The following is a 22,691-nucleotide window of genomic DNA, read 5'->3' as shown; positions in this document are numbered from 1 at the left end:
TGGATTCAATATGATTTATCTCCTTTGGCCCCTTATATCTGAAAGGAGGTTTTTCTTCTCCATTTTAGCTTCAGAGCAAAAATTTCAAACTAGTTTCTCAAACCATTACCCTTAGGATACCGTCATTCCTGACGCTGAACATTGCCAAGAAAGCCAGAAAGCTAATGACGTAATGCTGCAAAAACTGAAGAGCTTTCACCTTAGGAAGAGAGATTTAGAGAAAGAGGTACTGTATTCTTTATTCTAAAACCTGATTCCGTTTAGTGGGAAGAGATAGCTAAGACATCACAGAGCAGTTGCTCCTAAAATTTCGGATTTGTTTAAGAAGTTCTTGGGGACCAGACTAGCTCATTATGCCTCTTAGAAGTAGATAGACTAGCCAAAATTTGACTTCTTTACAAATTAAATCTGCATTGGGAATTTTATTCACAGGGGCTGATGACAGGCTCAGTTGCTAGGGACATGTGCCACCATGCCCAGTGACTTGAATTCCACCACTGGAACCCACATGGTAGAAGAAAAGAACAAACTCTCAGAAGTTTTCCTCTGACTGCGACACAGGCGCGCGCACACGTGCACACACACACACACACACACACACACACACACACACACTAAATAAGTGTAATAAAAATGAAAGAAATTTTTTTTTCATTTTCCCATGGCATTACTGATTCCTAAAGAGTTCGTTTTGACATTCCTTATAGTGGCTTCAAACTTTGTCACTTAGACACATTTAAAACAAAACCCTGTGTTTCTTCATTGGGAAGAAGGGTCAGGGTAGAAGTACCTAGAGTTTCTCCATTGCCTTTTCCAAAAATGTAAATGTAATTGTACTTAATAATGTATGTATGTTGGGGGGTGCACATGGGCCATGGTGCATGTGTGGCGGTCAGAAGACAATATTTAGGAGTTGGTTGTCGCCTTCCACCGTGAACTCCAGGGATCACAGAGGATTCAGTATCCAGCTATAGTCCTAGCTATATGATGTCTCATACCAAAAGGCTATCAGGTAAAAGCAGCCAGGGAAAAGCACAGTAGGGCCGAATCAGAAGGAAACAGGTTCCCAGAGGTCCTGCAGGAGTCCCGAAAGTATGCAGAGCACTTCCCCAGCACTAATTAGTGATCACAGGGTGAAGGGTCATGTGCCAGGGGAGTTCAGTAAAACCACTTGCCCATAGAATTTTTATTGGGGAAATCATGTACCAAAGATCCATCCACCAGAAAGCAAGCAAGTGTTCACTCTAAACAGCATGCTGTGAACAACAGAGTTTGGCCCCGTGAGTCATCTGTAGCAAGGACCATAGAAACCTCACACAGTTCAGGGCTCTAGGTGACTTGCTAGCTGGTCTCTCTAAGCGTAGCAGTCTTGAGTCTGCTGTAGGAACTGGTGGTCAGGGAAGTGGTAAAATCATTTACATCATTTAGGCATTAAGGACTGGACTTTGTATGGGTGCATGACTTCATCATAAATGTTCTAGTAGGTAATTTTATTTCTTTTCCTCTAAAACATAAAATACTTTTTTTCTAGTTATTGAAACATAAAAACAGAATTGCAACTCTTAAAGAGTTAATTGCTCATGAGAAAGCACTTCCAGATCACACTACTGAGGTGAGTTTAACATGGTGCGCTTTGTCTTCAACATGCTAAAGCACTGCAGATATTTATGGTCTCTTGGCAGATTTGATGAAGTCTAGCTCTTACGTAGCCTTGGCTGTCCAGGAACTCATTCTGTAGACCAGGCTGGCCTCAAATTCACAGAGATCTGCCTGCCTCTGCCTCCCAAGTGCTGGGATTAAAGGTGTGTGCCACGACCACTCAGCAAATTCTATATTTCTATGAATCCAGTCTCATGTCACTCAATCCTCTCAATCTTTGAGCCTTAAAAAAAGAAAATTATGTGTGTTTTGCCTGCCTGCAGATGCACCAAGTGTATGCAGTGCCTGAGGAGGCCAGAAGAGGGCATCAGCTGGAATTACAGATGTTTTCGAGGCCATCATGTGGTGTTGGGAACTGAACCTAGGAACTCTGAAAGATTAGCAAATTCTCTTAACTGCTGAGCCATCTCTCCAGTCCCCTTTCTTTGATTCTCAAGTTAAAATGATACTGTAAAATAATAGGAGTATGTAATTACTATAATGTGTGCAAACATATTTAATCTCAGGTCACAGATATTGATTCGGAAGAAGCCAGGAATGCCAGAGATGCACCTGTGTTACTGGCAGTCAAACTGGATAAATACCACAATCTAAATGAGGAGCTTGATTTCTTGGTAAGACAGACCAATGCCTTATGGCCCTTTTTACGCCTATTACTATCCACTACATTTTAAGAAGTTATCAACCTCCAAAGCATTGCTCATTAAAGTAGTCACACTGGCATTATGGCAATATTACCAACAAAAGTATGGAAGTATTTTCATGTTTTAAAATTGTACATATCAGTCTGGAAAAGTGGCTCAGTGGTTAAGCTGTAATTCCAGAGGACCCAGGTTCAATTCCCAGCACTTACAAGGTAGCTCACAGCTGTCTATAAATCCAGTTCCAAGAGATCCAGTACCCTCTTCTTACTTCTCCAGGTACCAGGCATGCAAGCAATATACAGACATGTGCAAACAAAACATCCATACACATAAAATAAAAATAAAAAGGAATTTTTAAAAATAATTATAAAAATTTAAATATTGTTCAACTTGATTTGTGTTTAGACTAATAAGATTTATGTCTTTCAAAATGCAGAAGCCAAAAGATAAACATGCTTTTATTTTCCCTAATTCTAGGCATCAAACCCAAGGCTCACCTCATGCTAGATAAGCATTCTACCACTAGCTTTTTTATCCCTCCTTTTATTATTTTCATGTATTTATTTTTTAAAATGTTATTTATTTGTGTGTGTATGTACATCCAGAGGTGAGAAGAGGGTGTCAGATCACCTGGAGCTGGAGTTCTAGTTGGTTACGAGCTGCCTGATATGGGTGTGGGGTACCAAACTTGAATCCTCTGAAAGAGCAGCAAAAATACTCTTAACTGCTGAGCCATCTCTCCAGCCCATCATTTACAGCCTTCATCTCACAATATCCCAGCTCAGCTTCTGAAGTTCTGAGCTTACAGATACACACCACGCACAGCTCTCCAAAATATGTGCTTCTTTCCACTGTGGGTCAAGCACACTTAGCTTTTGTGTATATATAATGGCTATTATATATACTATAATGGCTGCATTCAATGACTGCGGTTGGAAATAACTCTGAGTTTACCTCAGGTGGCACATAAAGAGAATGCAAGAAAACAGGAGGAAATGAAAACATGATTTTGGTGTCTAGACAGTTACAGAACAATTAAAAAACTGAATTAGTATAGTACAGTATAATATTTTTCTTTTTTTCACACTATATTTTAATATACATATACAATGTGCATTAATCAAATAAATCTCTTCCTTCTTACCAGGACTTTGTGTTTGGAGTTTTGGCCACTTCCCTCCTGATTATTTGTAGAATATGGCACATGTTCCTGTGAACACTGGATCTTATTACCTGTTATCCAACTCCCTGCCATCCTGTCTTCTCCTCTGTTCTTCCCATCCTCTAGATATCACTACTACACACTCACTTTAACTGTTTAAAAGCATTTATCTTTCAAGCAGAACATGCAGTGATTTTAACTTCCTGGGCCTGATTTATTTCATTTTCTATAATATCTTCCTTTTCCATTCATTCAGCTGCATAAATATGTATCACTGTCACATGATAATCAAAGATTCTTTTTTGTTTGTTTGTTTGTTTGTTTGTTTTGGGACAGGGTTTCTCTGTGTAGCCCTGGTTGTCTTGGAACTTGTTCTGTAGATCAGGCTGGCATGGAACTCAGAGATGCCTGCCTCAGCCTCCCTGAGTGCAGGGATTAAAGGCATGCACCACCATGCCCTGACAATCAAAGGTTTTTGTTTTTTTTAAAGGTCTATGGAGATAGAAGTCTGAACCGTCCTAATTTTATCACTATAAATTATGTGTGTTAGATTATTGCATTGTGCCACTGTAGACTCAAGTTTCTCAGTCTTGCCTGGTCCTGCCTGGACAGCAGCTGTTCTTATAAACAATCATTCAGAGGCTTAATATTAATTACAAAATGTTTGGTCTATGGCTCAGGCTTATTGCTAGCTATCTCTAATGTCTTAAATTAACCCACTTATATTAATCTATCTTTTGCCATGTGGCCATGGCATTACCAGTCTGTTGGCATGTTGCTCCTTGGGAGGCAGATTGGCGTCTACCCTGACTCCGCCCTTCTCTCTGTAGCTCTGTTTGGATTTCCTGCCTGGCTCTTATCCTGACTTACCAAAGGCCAAAGCAGCTTTATTTATTAACCAATGGAAGCAACACATATTCATAGCATACAGAAAGACCATCCCACAACAATTCCTCTTTTCTGTCTAATCAAAAAGAAAGGTTTTAAATTTAACATAGTAAAATTACATATAACAAAACAGTTATCAAGCAAGAATTACAGTTACAATATCTAGTTTATTTGTATTTTAGCAAAGTTAAAGAAAATATTCTATCATCTATCCTATTTTTGTGATTCTAAAGTTTTATATCTAATTTACCTTTTATCATAACTAAGGAAAACTGTGACTATCTAATCATCATCTCCATCAAAGACCCCAGAAGGATATAATAATACCTAAGTAAACAGGAAGTGCATTGTAAGCAACTTCCAAAATTCTAGAAATGACAGAGACATCTAGCTGCCTGGACAGTCACCCAAAGTTCCTCTGTAATATTGGGGCATCCATCTTCAGCCTACTGGCCTAGAGTCACTGGCATATTTTTCAGTGAAGCAGGAAATTTGAAGGACTATTCCACCTAATATTAAAGTTTGTCAGTTGCTTTCCTCTGTGTCCTGCAGAATGTCTGGCAGTTTCTTCTGTGAAGCAGAAACCTAGAGGACCATCCTGCCTTTTTTTTTTTTTTTTTTTAGCAAAGTTCAGTGGTCACCTTCCTATGGGTCCTGCATATCCAGTTTATACAACATATTGTCAAGCAGTCTAGGCAAGAGCAGTTTCTTGCCCAAATGGTTAGCCTTTTCCACACTGTAAGCAAACTCCATAACAAGTTTCTTCGATGCCCATCATCCTCTTTGAAGTAATTGGTGCTTCCAGGAGCAGAAGTATCTCACTGTCCAGAAAAGTCTAAGTTCTTAAAACATATTAAATGCCATATTCTGTAGGTTTTTGAAGTGTTTGAAGATTATAGTTTCCTTGTTGACAAATTTAGGAAAGAAACTCACTAAAGAGATGTAAAATATATAAGTTTGAAAGACATCAAAAGACAGTTTGGGGTTGATAATACAAATTAGGATAGAAAATTAATTAGGTACAACATTTTGGACTCACAAAATAGGATAAATAATGGAGTATTTTCTCTGAGTCTGTCAAATGTTAATGGACTGGACATTGTTAATGTAATTATTCCCTGTATATATTATATATAGTTATTATACTTATTGTATATAGTTTTTCTTATATTAGTTATAACCTTCTTTTATTACTTTAGACAAAAAAGGGGAAATGTGATATTTTGTTGTACTCTAATAAAGCTTGCCTGAAGATCAGAGGACAGAGCCAGCCACAGAGTTAGCCACAAAGGTCAGGCAGTGGTGGCACACACCTTTAATCCCAGCTCTTGGGAGTCACACACCTTTAATCCCAGCACTAGGAAGGTTGAGACAGGAAGTGATAATGGCTGGGCAGAGAAAGGAATATAAGGGAGGACATGCCTTTAATTCCAGCACTCGGGAGGCAGAGTCAGGCGGATCTCTGTGAATTTAAGGCCAGCCTGGTCTCCAGAGTGAGATCCAGGACAGGCACCAAAACTATACAGGGAAACCCTGTCTCGAAAAACCAAAATGAATAGATAGGTAGATAGATAGATAGATAGATAGATAGATAGATAGATAGATAGATAGATAGATAAATAAATAAATAAATAATGCGAGAAGGCTGAAAATCACTCTTAGCACTGCTAGTTAATGGGAAGGTTTCTGTAGTTTTTCTTCTATAATTTCTTTGAAAATTAAAGTAACTTTCAGAGAAAAATATTAACAAGCTTTCCTGATAACCCTAAATGCCTCTCTCAGAAAAAAGTAATTTTTTTATTTAAAATTTTTATTACATTTGATTGATTTGTGTGTGTGTGTGTGTGTGTGTGTGTGTGTGTGTGTGTAACCATATTGATATGGAAAGTGCCATGGCACACAGGGAGGTCAGAGGACAACTTGCAGGAGTTGGTTCTCCCTTTCCACATGGGTCTGGGGACAGTACTCAGGTCATCAGCTGTGGCTGCAGGTGCCTTTACCCACTAAGCCATCTTGCCAACCTGTTTTAATTTTCAATAATATTCTTGAGAAAACTGGACAATCGGCTGGACCATGAAGTACATTAAGCTGAAACTTAGAAATGAGCATCATTTGCAAGGGATAGTGTGTCCCAGACCGTGCCTCATCACCCCATCGCTGCTGTGACTCACACTCAAGCATGTCTCTGCACGTGTTATCTAGGAAAAGGACAGTAATGACAGCTGGATGTGATTGATGTCCGTAGGTGCTAGCAGGTGCTTGGTTATTTCCAAAGCCGTCTCAGAGTGGAAAATAACAGAATCAATGAAAGTCCATCATAATCCTTGCTTGTGTGTTCTGTGTGCAATCTAACCCCAGCTCCAGCTGATCTGTGTCACGACTCACTTTAGTAGAACTCTGTTTCAGAGAATATGGACTAAAATATAGCTGGTTGTTTTCATTTTTTATGCCTGTTTCATGGTGGTTTCCAGGTTACATTTTCACTGATGTTTCTCCGTAGATCACAAAGCTGGGGGGCCTTCTGGAGAGCAAAGAAGACCACTACAGCAGACTCATGGAGGAGAATAACAAGTACCGAAGACATGTAGGCAGCTTAATAAATAAGGTACAAGTTCTCTGACAGGAAAACAAACAAAACCTTCAAAAATGATGCCAAGCATCAAAAAATGATGGGGCTGTGGCTCAGTTGGCAGAGTGCCTGCCTAGCATGTGCCCTGGGTTTGGTCCTCAGCATAAAAAGCAAACCAAACAATGATAAAATTCAACACAAACATCACATCAGAACCAGTGGAACTCCAGAGCCAAAAGGATCTGAGGTCTGCCAAGCCACTTTATACTGGTCCCTTTTTCCTCGTAATGCACATTCAATGCCCTCATTAGTGGGATAGCTGGAAAGTGGCCAAGAACCTTGTGCCAGGCACTTTAAAGTCTTGGTTTTGCTACTTTACCTTCAAGGTAATTAAGTATCTTGCCAACTTAGTGTTTAAATTTCCTTTTTGTTTTCATTTTGGTCTTTTTGAGACTTTCTCCACATGTAGCCCAGGCTTGCCTCGGAATCTTACATTCTACTGCCTCAGTGCTAAAATTACAGGCATGGGCCATCCACGCTTGGTTTCTAGTTTACTCAAAAAAAAAAGGGGGGGGGGCTGCATTAACTTTAATCAAATAGGCTGTAATCCTTAGTTGACTCCTGTATCGTTGGTACCATTGTGTGGGAGACTGGGAGATGACAGGGCCCTCACTGGAGTTGTCTAGTTTCTGGGACCCACATCTCCAGCCTGATGAGTGGGCCTAACTCTATGGTTACTCATGTTCCTAAGATCAAAATAGAAAAGGATGTTTTTGTCTGCTGTAAGATTTTCATTTATTGTACTCAAATAATTAAACTTCAACTTGTAAAGATTTTTTTAAAAAGGAGAAAGTAATCAAAATTAAATACAAATGCTTATATTTATTTTAAAAAATACCTGTTTTCTCAAGGTAACGTCATATGAAGAAATTATCAAATGTGCTGACCAAAGACTTGAGATATCCCATTCTCAGATTGCACAGTAAGTTAATAAAACTAATTTTTTAAATTTTGTGAATATTTACTGATGTTTTATTTCATTCTCTGGCTTCTAAGATCTTTTTCTCTGACTCTTAGAAATAGAAAAACAAGGGTGTGTATTTAGGATGGGCTAAAACCTTGTCCCCGGCCGGATTCGGAATAAGCTGCATTATTACTCGTGGGGGACGCTGCTGGTCCAAGGGCGCAGCCCGGCGTGTGACCTGGGGCTTGCCTGGCTGCTGCTTTCAAGAGATACAGCTTTTCTGAGAATTTTGATATACAAACGAACTTCCTAAAAAGGCACCACAACAGTTTATATTTAATCCGAAGAAGAAGAATCTCGAGCAACTTGGGACTTCTGGTCTTGGGTTTTGTTTCTTATTTTTTGAAACCTCGCTGTTAGGCCACGAGTGAGGCGCTGTCGCCCCGTGTTCTCACTGACACGCCCCTCACACACACACACCCTAACCCACCCCACCCCACCCCACCTCACCTTACCTCTACCAGTCACAGGAAGAGCTCCCTCACAAGAAGCCACTGTTGTCCCAGCCCTGGAGAGAGAGCTAGTGATGACCAGGCCGCCCACCCCGAAGGAGACCCAGGAGTTCAAAGACTTGATTCTCTCCAACTGCCTATCCCGTCAGCAATCAATGGTCCCCACCAGCCTCAGCTCCATCCTCCTCTTCCAGGTGGAGTACCACCCTGCCAGTGCCCCATGCCTGCAGGGTCCGAAGTTGTTCCTCCTGCAGACAGGGGCTTGTCGGCACCACCCCCACGGCCCCTCCTCCAGAGAGCCACCACTCAGCAGCTCCTGGGCGGTTGAGGGGCAACTTGGTGCTGAGTAGCTGAGAGCCCCGATAGCGAACATGGCGGTCAGTGGGTCATCAGCCTTGCCAAAGGCCACGCTGTGCCCCAGAATTAAGCATTACAGTGTCCTTTTGCATGGTTGGCGGGCCCCAATGGGCCCAGTGTGAAGCTGGACCACAGCTCAGCCACGGGGAGCGGCGCACAAGACTTCCCCTTGCAGCTACGGCTTCATAGCGGGAATAATTCCACAGGGTGGAGAGGAACTACTGGCTGTTACCCCAGAGTACCATCCCACAGCTACCCCTGCAAGGGCATCACCCGCTCCGGAGCTCCCCCACCATGAATGAGCCCCTTGCTCATGACACTGCCAGAAGCCCCCTAACAGAGTGGGGAGTGGGAAAGAACAGCACCCTAGGCATCTCAAGGCATGCTTGCAAACACACACAGGTGAGAAGCCTTACCGCTCCAGAAGCCCCCTAACCAGAGTGGGGAGAGGGAAAGAACAGCATCCTAGGCATCTCAAGACATGCTTGCAAACCCACACAGGTGAGAAACCTCACCGCTGTGGTGGGGACAGCTGTGGGCAAACGTGCCAGCTCCTACGAACTGCCCTTGGCACTGCTGCAGTACACGGGGCATGGACCTTCCAGGGGCAGAGGTGTGAGCCAGCCTTCTCCAGGTGGGGCTGCCTCACCTTACACTTCAAGAATCATCTGCAGCCCAGAGCGGTGGTGCGTTTTTAATCCCAGCACTTGGGAGGCCTGCGGATCTTTGAGTTCAAGGCCAACCTGGTCTGCAGATGGAGTTCCAGTACATCCAGAGCAACCCGAGAAATCCTGTCTCAAAAAGAAAAGAAAGAAAAAAAAAAAAAAGGAAAAACAAACAAACAAACAAACAACAACAACAAAAGGAAGCAAACAGTTATTTTTGCAATCCTAAACAACAAAACTTCCTAGAAACAACCCAGAGTGTGCCCTGTACTCACTCAGGCCTTTCACACCCTTCCCAAGAAGGGAGGGGCCTAGCCCATGAGCCCTGTAGTCAAGGCTTAACATGGTTGATTGTGAATGGAGAAGCTGAAGACAAGAATCCAGAAAACAAAGATCAACAGATAGGGGCCTAGAGCCAATCGTTTCATTCCCATTCCAAATCCAACTTGAACATCTAGAGTTATAAAAGGACAGGGTGGCTAGAAGTTTGGGGTGTTGGGGATTATATCAGGTCTGAGTTAGGGAGAGGGAATACAAGAATCCCTTAAATTGTTTCTATGATACAGTGTAAATACAGAGCTCATTCTGCGTTCTCATTACTTTCCAAAAATGATTATTAATGTTAGGAGAGGAAGAAATTCAGGTATAGAAAATGTTCTAGGGCCGGAGAGATGACTCCAAGGCGAAAAGCACTGGCTGCTCTTTCAAAGGACCCGGGTTCAATTCCCAGCACCCACATGGCCGCTCACAACTGTTTGTAATTCCAGTTCCAGGGGATTTGACACCCTTACACAGACATAGATTCAGGCAGAACAGCAGTGTACAATGTACGCAAAATAAAAATAAATAAATCATTGAAAAAGAAAAAGGAAATGTTCTAACAACTAAGTGGGGTTACTAAATGGCAGTCATCATTCTAAGGGTACAAAATGAGGAGGACCTAACCCAGGGAAACACATCTGCTTTACGTCCTTAACATTTGTTTGGGTTTTCGTTTTCTTGGAGATTGTTTAGTTTGTGCTCATGTATGTGCACAGGCCTGCCTGTGCCTGTGTGTGTGGAAGTCAATTATCTCCTTCCATGGTGGGTTCTGGGGATCCAGCTCAGGTTGAGGCTTGTGTGGTAAGAACTTCTGTCCACTGAGCCATCTCACTGACGTTCTTCCCACCATCTCTTCTTTGAGCTCTGCCAGCTTAGTTTTGACTTTCTCTTGTATAATATTAGAGGGACCAGCCTTAATATTATACATCCCAGGGGCTCAGGAGAGAGAACTATGAACAGTGAGGACTATATTCGGGAAATAGAATCTCAGCACACAGAGCTCTTTAGTCCATTCACTTTAATTCCTCTGGGATAACATCCTGTTTACACAGCTTCAGTTCTGTTCTCCTTTCCTGCCTTATTTCTCTCTATATTTATCTACTGCTCTAAGTTCTATCTTAATTCTCTCGTCTTAATTCTGCCTCATCCAGGTCCTTTTCATCTTGTTCTTACCCAGCTAGTACTTCTCCATCTGACTCTTCCTCATCTTCCATCTCGTCCACACGTTCTTTCTGGTCAAAATCCTCCTTATCCCTCTCTGTTCTCTGTCTCTAAGTTCTCCACGTTCCTCCTAAGTCTCCCAGCAATCCAGTTATAGACCCAAGCAATAGCAATCCCCTGGTCGAGCGGGGTCATAAAGGCAGGTAAGCATTTTCCTCAGGCAGTGACCACCAGGCTTTCTTTTACAATCCAAAATGGGAGTGGTCAAAGAGGAGGTCACCTGAGTGCTAATGACCGTTAGTGTATGAAAAAGGGGATCTGTGTGCTCAGTCTGCATTCTGAGAAGTGGTTAGGTAAGAAGTTAGGGATCTACTAGTAAGGTTGTATAAGAAAGGAGGGTCTCACCCTAAATTGCACAAGAAATAAAGCTATCTGCCTGACCTAGGAGACAGGTGTTGTTTTGTTTGGCCTTGATAGGCATTTTAGATAAATACACTGTTAGGAGGTCTTGGAAGCACATTTTAGGAACCAGCAAATATATATATATATATATATAATCAACATGACTTCTTAAGCCATGGCTTGACCTTTGGAGAAGTCCTTGACTTTTCCAAGTAGTAGCTTTTGTGATAGTAGCTGAATTCCGTTGCATTTTCCTGCAGCTTGTAGCAACTTTCATTTACTTGGCACACTGACTTGCATCTTTCACTTCCAGTCTGTAACTGTTTGCCAGTGAGATGCCTTTCCTAGAGACAAAAGAATTTGGATCTTGCTTTTTAGTCCAATCAGCTAGTTAGTGTCTTTTTGTTGTTGTTGTTATTTTGGTTTGGTTTTAGTTTTTTGCTTTGTTTTGTTTTTGTTTTTGTTTTTGTGTTTTTCAAGACAGAGTCTCTCTCTGCAATCCTGGAACTTGCTCTGTAGACCTGGCTGGCCTTGAACTCACAGAGATCCACCTGCCTCTGCCTTCTGAGTGCTGAGATTAGAGTGTACCACCACTGCCCAGGTTAGTCAGTGGGTTTTTTGTTTGTTTGTTTGTTTTGTTTTTTCCGAGACAGGGTTTCTCTTGTGTAGCTTTGCGCCTTTCCTGGAACTCATTTGGTAGCCCAGGCTAGCCTTGAACTCACAGAGATCTGCCTGCCTCTGCCTCCCGAGTGCTGGGATTAAAGGCGTGCGCCACCACCGCCAGGCCCGTGTTTTTTTTTTTTTTTTTTTTTTTTTTTTTTAATTGGTTAATTGGACAGTTAAAACCACTTACACTTAGGGTTATTATTGAGAGTGCTGTGCTGATTCCTGTAATTTGATTGGTTGTTTTCCTGGTTAATTGGATTATTACTTGTTCTGTTCTCTCTCTTCTATTCATATTAGGGATTTGTGGGTTTATTGTATCATGCACTTTGTATTCTTTCTTAGTTCTCCCTTGTTCATCTATTTTTCAAGAAGAGTATTCTTCCCTGTGTTCCTTGGTCCACACTCTTCCTCCTCTATATTCAGGGTTCACATAAGCATCCTTCAGTGTTGGCTTAGCAGCCCTGATGTTGTTTGTTTGTCTTAAAATAATCAAATTTCTCTACTGTTCTGAAAGACAATTTTGTGGGACACAACAATCTTATTTGGAAGTTATTGGCTTTTAGGACTTGAAATATACCATTCCATTCTTTACTGGATTTTAGGGTTTCCTTTGAGAGGTTTGATGTGCTGTGTGAGTCTTTGTCTAATTCCATTCTTTCCTGGTTTGAGACGTTTAATGTGCTGTGTTTGCCTTTGTAGATGAGCTGGCTTTTTTTTTTTTAACTGTTTGTTTTTAACTTTTTTAGTGTCTTTACTATATGTCCTAAAGAATATATTTGAGATTGTAAATGTCTTTTGCTTGGAACTCTCTCTCTCTCTTTCTAAATGCATAAAAACAGGAAAATCTCTATCTAACAGGCCAACAGAATGCTGTGACCATGCAGGACACTATCACACATTTTCCTGTGGTAAAGCAGCTCCAGATAAGGAACCCTGTTAACACACTCCAGGGCTACATTACACTGACCCTCTGTGCAAACAAACAAATCTAAATGACATTTGTCATTATCTATTCTTATCTTTAGCCCTGGAACCTATAAAGGGAAAAATTGACCAAGTGTTCTGAATTGCCAAGAAAAGATCCAGATTCCTGTATTTTGAGATGGACAGATGGTGTATGATTAGCTTTGGATTTAATGTTAGTTATGAGAAAAATCTGATCATAAAATAATTTTTTATTATTATTAAAAAATTTTTATAATTAAGAAAAATTTTATTCATTTTACACACCAGCCACAGATCCCCCTCTCCTCCCTCCTCTCGCCCCCATCATAAAATATTTAATAGGGTAGCTTTATTATAGATAACAATCTTAGCTCATAATCCTTACAGTATTGACTCATAGTCTCTGGTGGTTTAAATGAGAATGAGCTTTTCTCCTGTAGCCTCATATGTTCGAATGCTTGATCCTCAGTTAGTGGAACTGTTTAGGAAGGATTGGGAGGTATGGCCTTGTTGGAGAAAGTGTGTCACTGGGGGTGGGCTTAGAGGTTTCAAAAGCCCATACCAGGTCCAGTGTCTGTCTCCCTCTGCCTGCTGCCTGTGGATCAGGATGTAAAGCTCTCATCTACTGCTCCAGTGCCATGCCTGCCTGCTTCCTGCCATGATGATAGTGGACCAACCCTCTAAAACTGTAAGCCAGCCCCCAATTAAATGCTTACCTTTGTAAGAGTTGCCATGGTCATGGTGTGTCTTCACAGCAATAGGACAGTGACTGAGACAGCCTCCAGAGAAGTTACAAAATATTCATCTTGAAAAGTCCATTTTTGTGTAAAAATGCAATTGTTTCTTCCCTCAGTTTGGAAGAGAGAAATAGACATTTGGAAGATTTAATTAGAATGCCCAAAGAGAAAGCCAGAAGGTCAAGGTAAGCTTCCCTTCCTTTTTAAAAAATAATATCTTTAAAATATATATAGTAAATAATACATTTAAAAAATTTCCTCCCCTTATATTTTATTTAAGATTAAAAGATAAATATGAAGTATTTCATATTTTTCTAGCATAAAATAGTTGCATGATCAAAGTTTTCTTGTAGGCCTTGCCCAGTGGCACATATCTAAAACCCCCAGCTATTCTGGAAGCTAGCCTGCAAAGTTTAGCAAGATACTATGTTAAACACAGGTTTTGTTTTTTATATTATTTTGAGATGGTCTTATATCTGGTTGATTGTTTTTTGAGCTATTTTTTTGCTATGCAGCACAGATTACAATACAAAATCCTTCCACTAAGTGCTCCCAAGTTTTGAGATTTCAGGCATGTTCCACCTACCAAGTTACAATCAAGTTTTTGTAGAGCCTGAATAAGAAGGCCAGGCTGCCTGCCCTCACAGAAGCTCTAAGCAAAAGACTGCTGGGGTTATGAGCTGAGGTGTTTATTGCCTTCTACGTGTTTATCAACTGACTCCCTTCACTAACATGAACTCTTAATCTGTAATTTTAGAACAGTCTCAGTCATGTAGCCCCGTGCAGCAGGATATGTACGCGATCTTTTAGGTCAACTGTAAGTACGCAGTTGGGTCCTATCTTCAGCAGTACATATACCAAAACTGGAGATTTAGAGAAAAAAAAATAAGTTATTTTATATGATCACTTTGCAAACACTAGTTTAATTCTGCTCAGGAATTTTGATTTCCAAAACAGCATGGATTTTCTCTGAGTTGTAGCAACATACTATGGTATTTTTTCTAGAATTATTTAAAAATATTTTCCATATAATTTTATACATTTACCCATTGAGACATTTGCTTACTTATCACATAGCTATTTTTTACATTGAATGCGAGGCATATTTGCATGGATTTATTGACTTTGAAATCAGGGAAAGAGGTCACAAGGCACCCCCAGCTGCTAAGTCCTGGGTGAAAACTCCAGAGCCCTGCAGGCTTCAGCCATGATGAGCTCTGAAGTCTTGACTGACCTCTGACCTCAGTGTACCCTTCAGTGTAGCTTGAGACTTCCTCTGCTTCTTCTCAAAATCACGGTGCTGATTTTGCTCAGTTGTCTCTGGCAGTGGAAAGAGCAGAACTTTGGGGTTAAAAAAACAATCCCAGATGTCTAACTTTTTAAAATACATTTTTATTTTACGTATGTCTATGTGTGTGTGTGGATATGTACACATGAGTGCAGGTGACCACGGAGGCTTTGCACTCCCTGGAGCTGGAGTTAGGAGCTGTTGTGAGCCACCTAACAGGAGTGCTGGGAACCAAACTCTGTCCCTGCAAATGCTCTCTGTCACTGAGCCATCCCCACTCTCCAGCCCTCACCCCGATGTCTATTTTTTTGCTCCTAGTTCTTCACTTGCAAGGAGATTTTTGTAGGTTTTCATTTCAAAGCTAAATCTTGATGTAAGTAAATTAGGACCCTATTAAATATAATGAGACTGTGGCCCAGTATTTATTTCACATGCATTAAGGATAGTCCACAATACAGATGGACCACATTGAGGATGGGCCACATTGAAGATGGTCCACACACTATGTGTTGAAAGTTTTGTCTTTTTAGGGTCTCATAGTTTGATCCTAAAGGACAACTTCTTGAAAGTGATAGGCAAATATGCCAAAATAATGATTTTTTTAAAGCCATATTCACTATTTTAGTCTTCTCTCCCCATTTTTACATCATATTCTTTCTTTCTTACAGACCAAGATTAGAAAATCATCCAAAGTCCATGACCTTAATAGGTCATCTTGATGGACACTGTAAAGAATGTTCTATTTCCGTGTGAACTGACTGTAATACATGATTAAATACTCAATTCCTGAAGTTAATTTATTTGTATTGTGTGCACGTGTGTGTGCATGTGCACGTGCCCCCGCACGCACTTGAGTATCTAAGGTGGAGGACAAGCTTGGGTGTCCCTTCCCAGGAGTCATGCATGTTGTTTTAGGACACAGGGTCTCTCATTGGTCTAGAACTTACCAAATAGGGTAGGCTGGTTGGCCGGGGAGCCCCAGGAATCCTCCTGCCTCCATCTCCACAGTGCCAAGACTGCAAGCATGCAGCGCTGTGCCGGCTATTTTAAAATGTAGGCTAGGAGTATGAATCAGGTCCCCGCGCTTGCACACCAAACATGTGACCTGTGGACGTTCTGTCCTGCTTGGTTTCCCACCTCCAGGTTTGCCTTCACCCCATTCCACCCCTTTGTCAAATCCCCAACAACAGCTGTTGACCAACATGCTCTGCTGGTGGACATTGTTTCCTCTCACAAAGTCAGTCAGTCAGGTGCAAGTGCGAGTTTGTGTGGAGTGCGTGACTGGTTCTGAAAGACACGCTGACTGAGGCAAGCTGTCACCACGTCTGTCTTTGCTGGAGAACTCTGTAAGGCAGGGCCTATCTGAACTCAGAAGCAGAAAATGTGGTGTTTGCTGGAGCCGTGGAACAGTTGGACAAGGTGGTTCACCAGAACCTCTCCTAGGGGTTCAGACAACTACTATCTTTGGGGAGGCAGGTCACATAACATGGCTGGGTGGATGACAGGCTTAAGAGCTTGCAGGGCTCTGGACAGGTAAGGTGCAAGGGGAAAAGGAGACCCACTCAGACAGCTCTGGGTCAGTTGAGATTGACATGCTCAGCAATTCAACTAATTTATTTTAATGGAAAAAGGGGAAAATGATAAAAATCAGAATATTTTTTAAATCATATGAAAACATGGAACATCACTTATGACCAGTTAAGAGAGCTGCAGCCATAGTGGTGTCTCCTTTCAGCAAGGTGAGCATGAGAGCTGTGAAGCCACCCAAGCATAAGAAGAACCCTTCCTTATAATCCAAGGATCCTCTAGGAAAATCGAATGTTCTGGAAGGTAACTATTACAAAGACAGCTAAGTCTGGAGTCTTCACACTGAAGGGATGAAACAAGTGAAGGAAAGCCAGCCCAGGCTGTCCAAAAGCACGACTCTGCAGAAACCCTGACTTAAGTTATGTCTTGGTTAGGGTTTTTACTGCTGGGAAGAGACACCATGACCATAGTAACTCTTACAAAGGAAAAACGTTTAGTTGACATGGCAGCTTACAGTTTCAGAGGTTTAGTCCTTTATCATCCTGACAGGGAACATGGTGGCGTGCAGGCAGATGTAGTGCTGGAGGAGTAGCTGAGAGTCCTACATCTTACAGGCAGCAGGAAGTTGACTGAGACACTTGGCAGTATCCTGAGCATAGAAACATCAAAACCCACCCCCACAGTGACACACGTCCTCTAACCAGGCCATACCCATTCTAACAAAGCCATAACTGCTAATAGTGCCACATTCCCTATGAGATTATGGGGGCCAATTACATTCAAACTACCATGTACTTTATGTCCACGGTCACGGTTTTAGTTCTCAGGCACAGTTTCTCTTGCCTGAAAAAGTAGCTTTGCTGTCTTCTGGATTCTGCTGTCACCTCGATCCACCTCCTCTATGTGTCATTACTAAGGGGGTATTTCAAAAGAGCATGTTCCACATCACTTCCCCACTCCAAGTCCCTCCAAGAGCTCTTGGGACCAAGTTTAAGTTTTCTAGATTGGCATTTCTTGTTCTTCATGATCACCCTTATCTCTCGCCACTGGAAGAGCTTGGGTTTCAAACCTGACTTGTGGGTCCAGGATGGTCAGTCATCTCACCCAGTTTATCTGACTTTAATGGCACTTAGTGCAGTCTGTTAAACTATAGAACAAGAGACAATAGAAATGGCAAAAAGAGCCCTCAACATGAATCCTAAGGCTTGGGTTCAAGTCTTGGAATCTTGATGTTTTAGCATTTCAGATCATATGACATGATGTGTCTTAGCATTTACGAGGGCCTGCTGAGTGGTAAATTAAATTTGGATTTAGTCTCCAAAGGGAATAACAGACAGAATGATGGGGAGACTTGGAAGGGGTACAGAGAGAAAAAATTCAGATTTAATATAGACCACTACTCTATCACTGAGCTACATAGGCAGCCCTCAGACATGTTATTTATTTACTTACTTACTTGGTGCTGGGTCTCATGCGTGCCATGTGAGAGCTCTACCACTGAATAATTATCTGAGACAGGATCTCTCTATAGCTGCTCAGGCAGTCCTTGGATTTGTGATCCACCTGCCTAGGTCTTTTGAGTATCTGTGATTACAAGGCTGTGCCATCAGGCCCTGCCAGATGGGTTCTTAGTTTATTATCTTAGCTGGCTGGGTTAAGTGGCAGCGGTCTCAGAAGCATGCTTTTATTTCCATTTACCCTGCATGCTGGGAACTGATGTGATGGCTCTTTCAATAACCAAGCAAGCATGTCTGTTCATTCCATGCACACTTTCAGAGGCCATATGTAAATCATCTGGCTCATATATACCTTCATATATAAAAGTTTAAGTTTGTGCTTCTTTTAAGACTCTTTATAAGATTACCTCTCAAGATAGCAATAAAGTGATTGATTTTTTTTTCTTTGTAACCACAATATGCAGCTCGCTAGTAAAAGAACTGGCTGATAAAAATACCCTGCTTGCTCATACTCTGTTCTGTAGCAAGTTACTTAGATGTGAATGTACATGGGTTCTTGGAATGACTTTGTTTTAATCATGTAAGAGAAATGGAAAACATGTTTTTTTTTTTAACCTGTATTCATTATAATCATCCACTGGAAAAACAGAATGTAACCACATTGTAATTTTTATATTGCTTGAAAGATTTTGCTGGGGTATATAAGCTGTGAGAGGAAAAAATTAAGTCAGTTAGAAGGAAAACATCAAGAATGAGAAAAGGAAAACACCAGGAAAGATGTAGAAGGAAAGTTAGGAGATAGACAGAAGGAAACAATAAGAATAATAAAATGACCAACCAAGCTTTGGCCCTCAGAAACCGCCTCATGTGTGTCTGTTTGTCCTAGTTCGCCGACTCTGTGGATCCCCCTTGAGCCCTGTGCTGCTGGAGGCTGGTCCTCTATTTTTTTTTAAAGAGTGGACATCCCTCAGCCTCCTGAACTTGAGTCCCATAATTGTATAAATTAGGCAGTACTCTTTCTGGGGTCTCTGTTGTCAACTAGGCAGGATCTGGGATCCCCTGGAAGGCTCAATGAGGGGCTGTCTACATCAGTTGGCCTGTGAGCAAGCTTGTGAAATAGTTTGCTCATTTAGTTGAGTGGGGAGGACCCACCCTGAACCGGATGGAACCATTTTGTGGATTGGGTCCTAGACTGAACGAAAAGGAGAGAGAGATGAACATAAAAGCATGTTTGCTCTGTTTCTTGCCTGTGGATGCAATGTGACCAGCTGTCTCTGAATTCCCCCAAATGATGGGCTGTAATCTAGAACTTTCTCCCCTCAGTTGCTTTTGTCAGGCTATTTTATCACAGCAACCACAAGAGGAGGGTCATGGACTTAACAGGTGTCCTTCTGTCCTCTCTCTAGGGTGGTGCTTCTTTACAGCGGCATAGCTCTCTACAGACTGTGCCCTCTGCCCATCCCCCTCCCTCTCCTAGTCTCACTGAATCTCATTCTAGCCTGCCCAGGCTATTTCTGCCTGTCCCCCATCCCATCCTCTTATCTCCACTGCCATTGGCCCAGTTCTGTCCAGGATGTCTTGCACTTCACCCTTGTCTCCTAACAGCACTCTTCCCAGGGCCTTCCTTCCCATTCTGCTGAAGGGAGTGTCCTGTGGGCCCTCAAACAGAACCAAAGCAGGTAGGGCTGACACTCCCGAGGCTGTGAATCCATTGTCGGGGGGCTTCGTATTGTTATTTAGTAGTCCTGCAGAGGAGCCACAGGGTCGAGAAAAATGAGCGCCAGGGTGGGGTTTGGCTTTACATGAGTGTTACCGGGTCTATCAAGTTTTAGTGGAGAATTTAAAATCCAAGCTGCACTATACTGAGAAGAAAATTGCAAAATGAGAGTGAAGTCTCACTGATAGGGATATGAGCCGTCGTCAGTTTGAGAGGTGACAGCAGAGGGTAGTGTATGTTGATGGGAGTGATGCACTGAAAGGCAGTTACGGTGGTGTCGAGAGGAATGTTCTAGAATCATATTTAACACGGGTGACAGGATCTAAACCACAAATGATGACTGGCTTCTGACTGGCCTATAAACATTTTACTGTAAGAGAAAGGAAGGCAGAGCCTTGGGGGAGAGAGGCAGGTGAAGTGGTGTGTTTTGTGGTCAATCCGCTGGCAGGACTGCTCATGTTCTTTTTGAAGTGTGGGCTGGGGAAGGAAAAGAGGCCCTCCTGCTAACTGAGTCACTGGCCAGGACAGCCTTGCTTTCCATTCTCTTTCCCCATTGATTTTTGTTCCCTCTGAGAGTATACAATAGAAGGTTTAATTCTTTTCTCCTCCTTGATACATAGAATAACACTTAAGTATTTGTTCACAAACAATAAACACAACTGTTTTGATTGATATTTTATTAGACCTCCAAGTGGATTACAAATTTGAGGAGGAAAGATGTAACTATAACAAAACCGTATCTCATTAGTTCAATGACTTCTTTACAAGCTGGGCATGTTGGCCCACACCTGTAGTACTAGCCCCCAGGAAGCTGAGGCAGGGTCCAAAGCTGAAGGCGAGCCTGGGCTGTACAAGAAAGCCCTGTTTCAAAACAAAACCAAGTTCCCTGGTATCAGACTGTTTTATATCACCGTGTTAGGGTGTATTCATGGACAGGAGACCCAAGAGCTAAGGATTATATAAGAAGATAACAAATGCTATGAAGTGAACATGGGGGACCTGAGAGAGAGGGGGGCAGGAAGGCTGTAATTATGGGTGCTAGGAACCAAATGTGGGTCATCTGGAAAACAGCTCTCTTAACCACTGAGCCGTCTCTCCAGTCCAAGGGCTGTAATTTTAAGGCAGATCAGGGTAAGTGGAGGAGATGCCAGATGAGTGAGGTTCTGAAGGACAAGCAGTCACCTGGAGAATGCAGAGAACAAACCAGGGCTCATGAGGCTTGAGCAATGCTGAGGCAAACTTCAGTATCAAGGGAAGTGATTTTCTGCTCCCACATATTATAAAGGAGTCAAACGACCAAAGCAGAGAATCACCTGTGGACCTGTCGGAATTGTACCAGTGTGATTATCCTGGATGCCTCATCTTCCTGGAAAACAGGCACCTCCCAAAAGGTAGGTCAGAAGTTGGGAGGGGACAGGGAGACATGAGAGGGGATATTAGGGAAGGCTTAAATTAGTAGATGGGACTTTAATAAATACTACAACCAACAAAGGGGAACTTTTCTGGTGGGCACTGAGGGAAAGCTGGCTTGGCTCAAGACTCCCTGAAACACTCACTTCTGCTTTTTAGATAATTAAATGGCTGTATATGCTGGTCTTTTTCTCTCCCGTTTCCATGTTTTATGTTCCCTGAGGTCATTACATACCAGTCACCTCTGAGCACACAAACTGGTTTCTGCTGCACCTTTCACAGCTAATTACCTAACAGTGCTCAACAATGGTCACCAGTGCTGGCACTGCTGCAGCAGCTACTACTGCAGGGAGCCATGCAGCAGCAGAGGGGCTCCCCTGAAGCTGCCTCCCACTTCACTGTCTTGATGTGGCAGAGACTATACTGGGTTCTCCACTGGATGGACTAATCCTTCACCTCCACTTCAAGGCCTGTTTTGAGGACAGCAGAGAGAAACACTGTCTCAAAAACCAACAACAAAAACAAATTTTAAAAAGGCCCTTTTGTGTCATGGGTATCGGTTCAGACCTGCTCTGAGTGGCTGAGGTGGAAAAGGTCACTGTTTTAGTCACTGTACTGTTGCTGGGAAGAGACTCCATGACCAAGGCAACTCATAAAACTTTTCATTGGGGGCTGGCTCACAGTTTCAGAGGCTTAGTCCATTATCACCGTGGCAGGGGCCATGGCTGTACACAGGCAGAACGGTGCTGGAGAAGTAGCTGAGAGTTCTACATCCTGACCCACAGGCAGCAGGGAAAGAGAGCGGGGAGAGGGGGGAGAGACAGAGAGAGACAGACAGACAGACAGACAGACAGAGAACAGGGCCTGCCATGCAAGGCCACACTTCCTAATCCTCCTTCTTCCATAGCACCATGCTTAGATGACGAAGCATTTAAATATGTGAGCCTGTGGAAGCCGTCCTTATTCAGACCACCAGTTTTTGTGGTTGTTTCAACAAGCATGTCCTGGTGCTCTCTCCTGGCACAAGAAACTGACAGGGACTGTAACTGAGGTGAAGTCACACATGCACTGTTACTGCTCTGAGGGCCTCACTGACTCTGTCCCCTTCCCAGGTCTGACTTCAGGTGGTGAGTACTTCTGGTCCTTTAACGTTTCAACCGGCCTGCACCTGTTGAGGTTTGTAAGTTTTGATGTAAGCTGTGACTTCCACTCCAGTCATCAACAATTGCTAGGGAAGTTTGTTTATTCCCTCTGTGGCTCAGAGGCTCCAGACATCCTGGTGGCTGCTTAGCCTCTACAGTGATTTGAATGAGACTGGCCCCCATAGGCCAATGTTTCGTCCTAGTTGGTGGAACTGCTTGGTAAGGAGTAGGTGTGGCCTTGTTGGAGGAGGTGTGTCACTGAGGGTAGGCTTTGAGGTTTCAAACTGCACACCATTGGAATTACCTCTCTGCCTGGTCCTTTTTGGCACAACACTAAGCTCTCAGCTACTGCACTAGCAACATGCCCGACTGCTCCCATTCTCCCTGATGTGATGGTTATGAACGCATCCTCAAATCATAAACAAGCCTACAAACTAAATGCTTTCTTTTATACATTGCTTTGGCCATGGTGTCTCTTGACAACAACAGAAAAATAAC

The 22,691-nt window shown here is 42.5% G+C and overlaps 1 protein-coding gene across 15 annotated transcripts in view; it reads left to right on the top strand.

Annotated features, from left to right (window-relative positions):
- Positions 1-18,779, top strand: part of Cage1 (cancer antigen 1) — a 41,684-nt gene extending 22,905 nt beyond the window's left edge. For 7 of the 15 annotated variants that reach the window (XM_076573190.1, XM_076573195.1, XM_076573196.1 and 4 more), the window contains 7 exons: positions 116-226; positions 1,532-1,612; positions 2,166-2,273; positions 6,854-6,958; positions 7,834-7,904; positions 13,769-13,837; positions 15,609-15,736. In XM_076573190.1, coding sequence (XP_076429305.1) covers positions 116-226; positions 1,532-1,612; positions 2,166-2,273; positions 6,854-6,958; positions 7,834-7,904; positions 13,769-13,837; positions 15,609-15,693 — 630 coding nt within the window. In that variant the 3' untranslated portion in view covers positions 15,694-15,736. Of the gene's footprint in view, positions 1-115; positions 227-1,531; positions 1,613-2,165; positions 2,274-6,853; positions 6,959-7,833; positions 7,905-13,768; positions 13,838-14,409; positions 14,465-15,608; positions 15,737-16,675 lie in introns of those variants that run through there. The other 8 variants (XM_076573193.1, XM_076573198.1, XM_076573192.1 and 5 more) reach the window with 4 other exon arrangements.
- Positions 18,780-22,691: the final 3,912 nt, after the last annotated feature.

The sequence above is a fragment of the Peromyscus maniculatus genome, chromosome 5 (genome assembly GCF_049852395.1).
Source record: "Peromyscus maniculatus bairdii isolate BWxNUB_F1_BW_parent chromosome 5, HU_Pman_BW_mat_3.1, whole genome shotgun sequence".
Taxonomy (NCBI): domain Eukaryota; kingdom Metazoa; phylum Chordata; class Mammalia; order Rodentia; family Cricetidae; genus Peromyscus; species Peromyscus maniculatus.
Note: the sequence above shows the minus strand (reverse complement) of the source record. Positions and strands in the feature narration are given on the sequence as shown.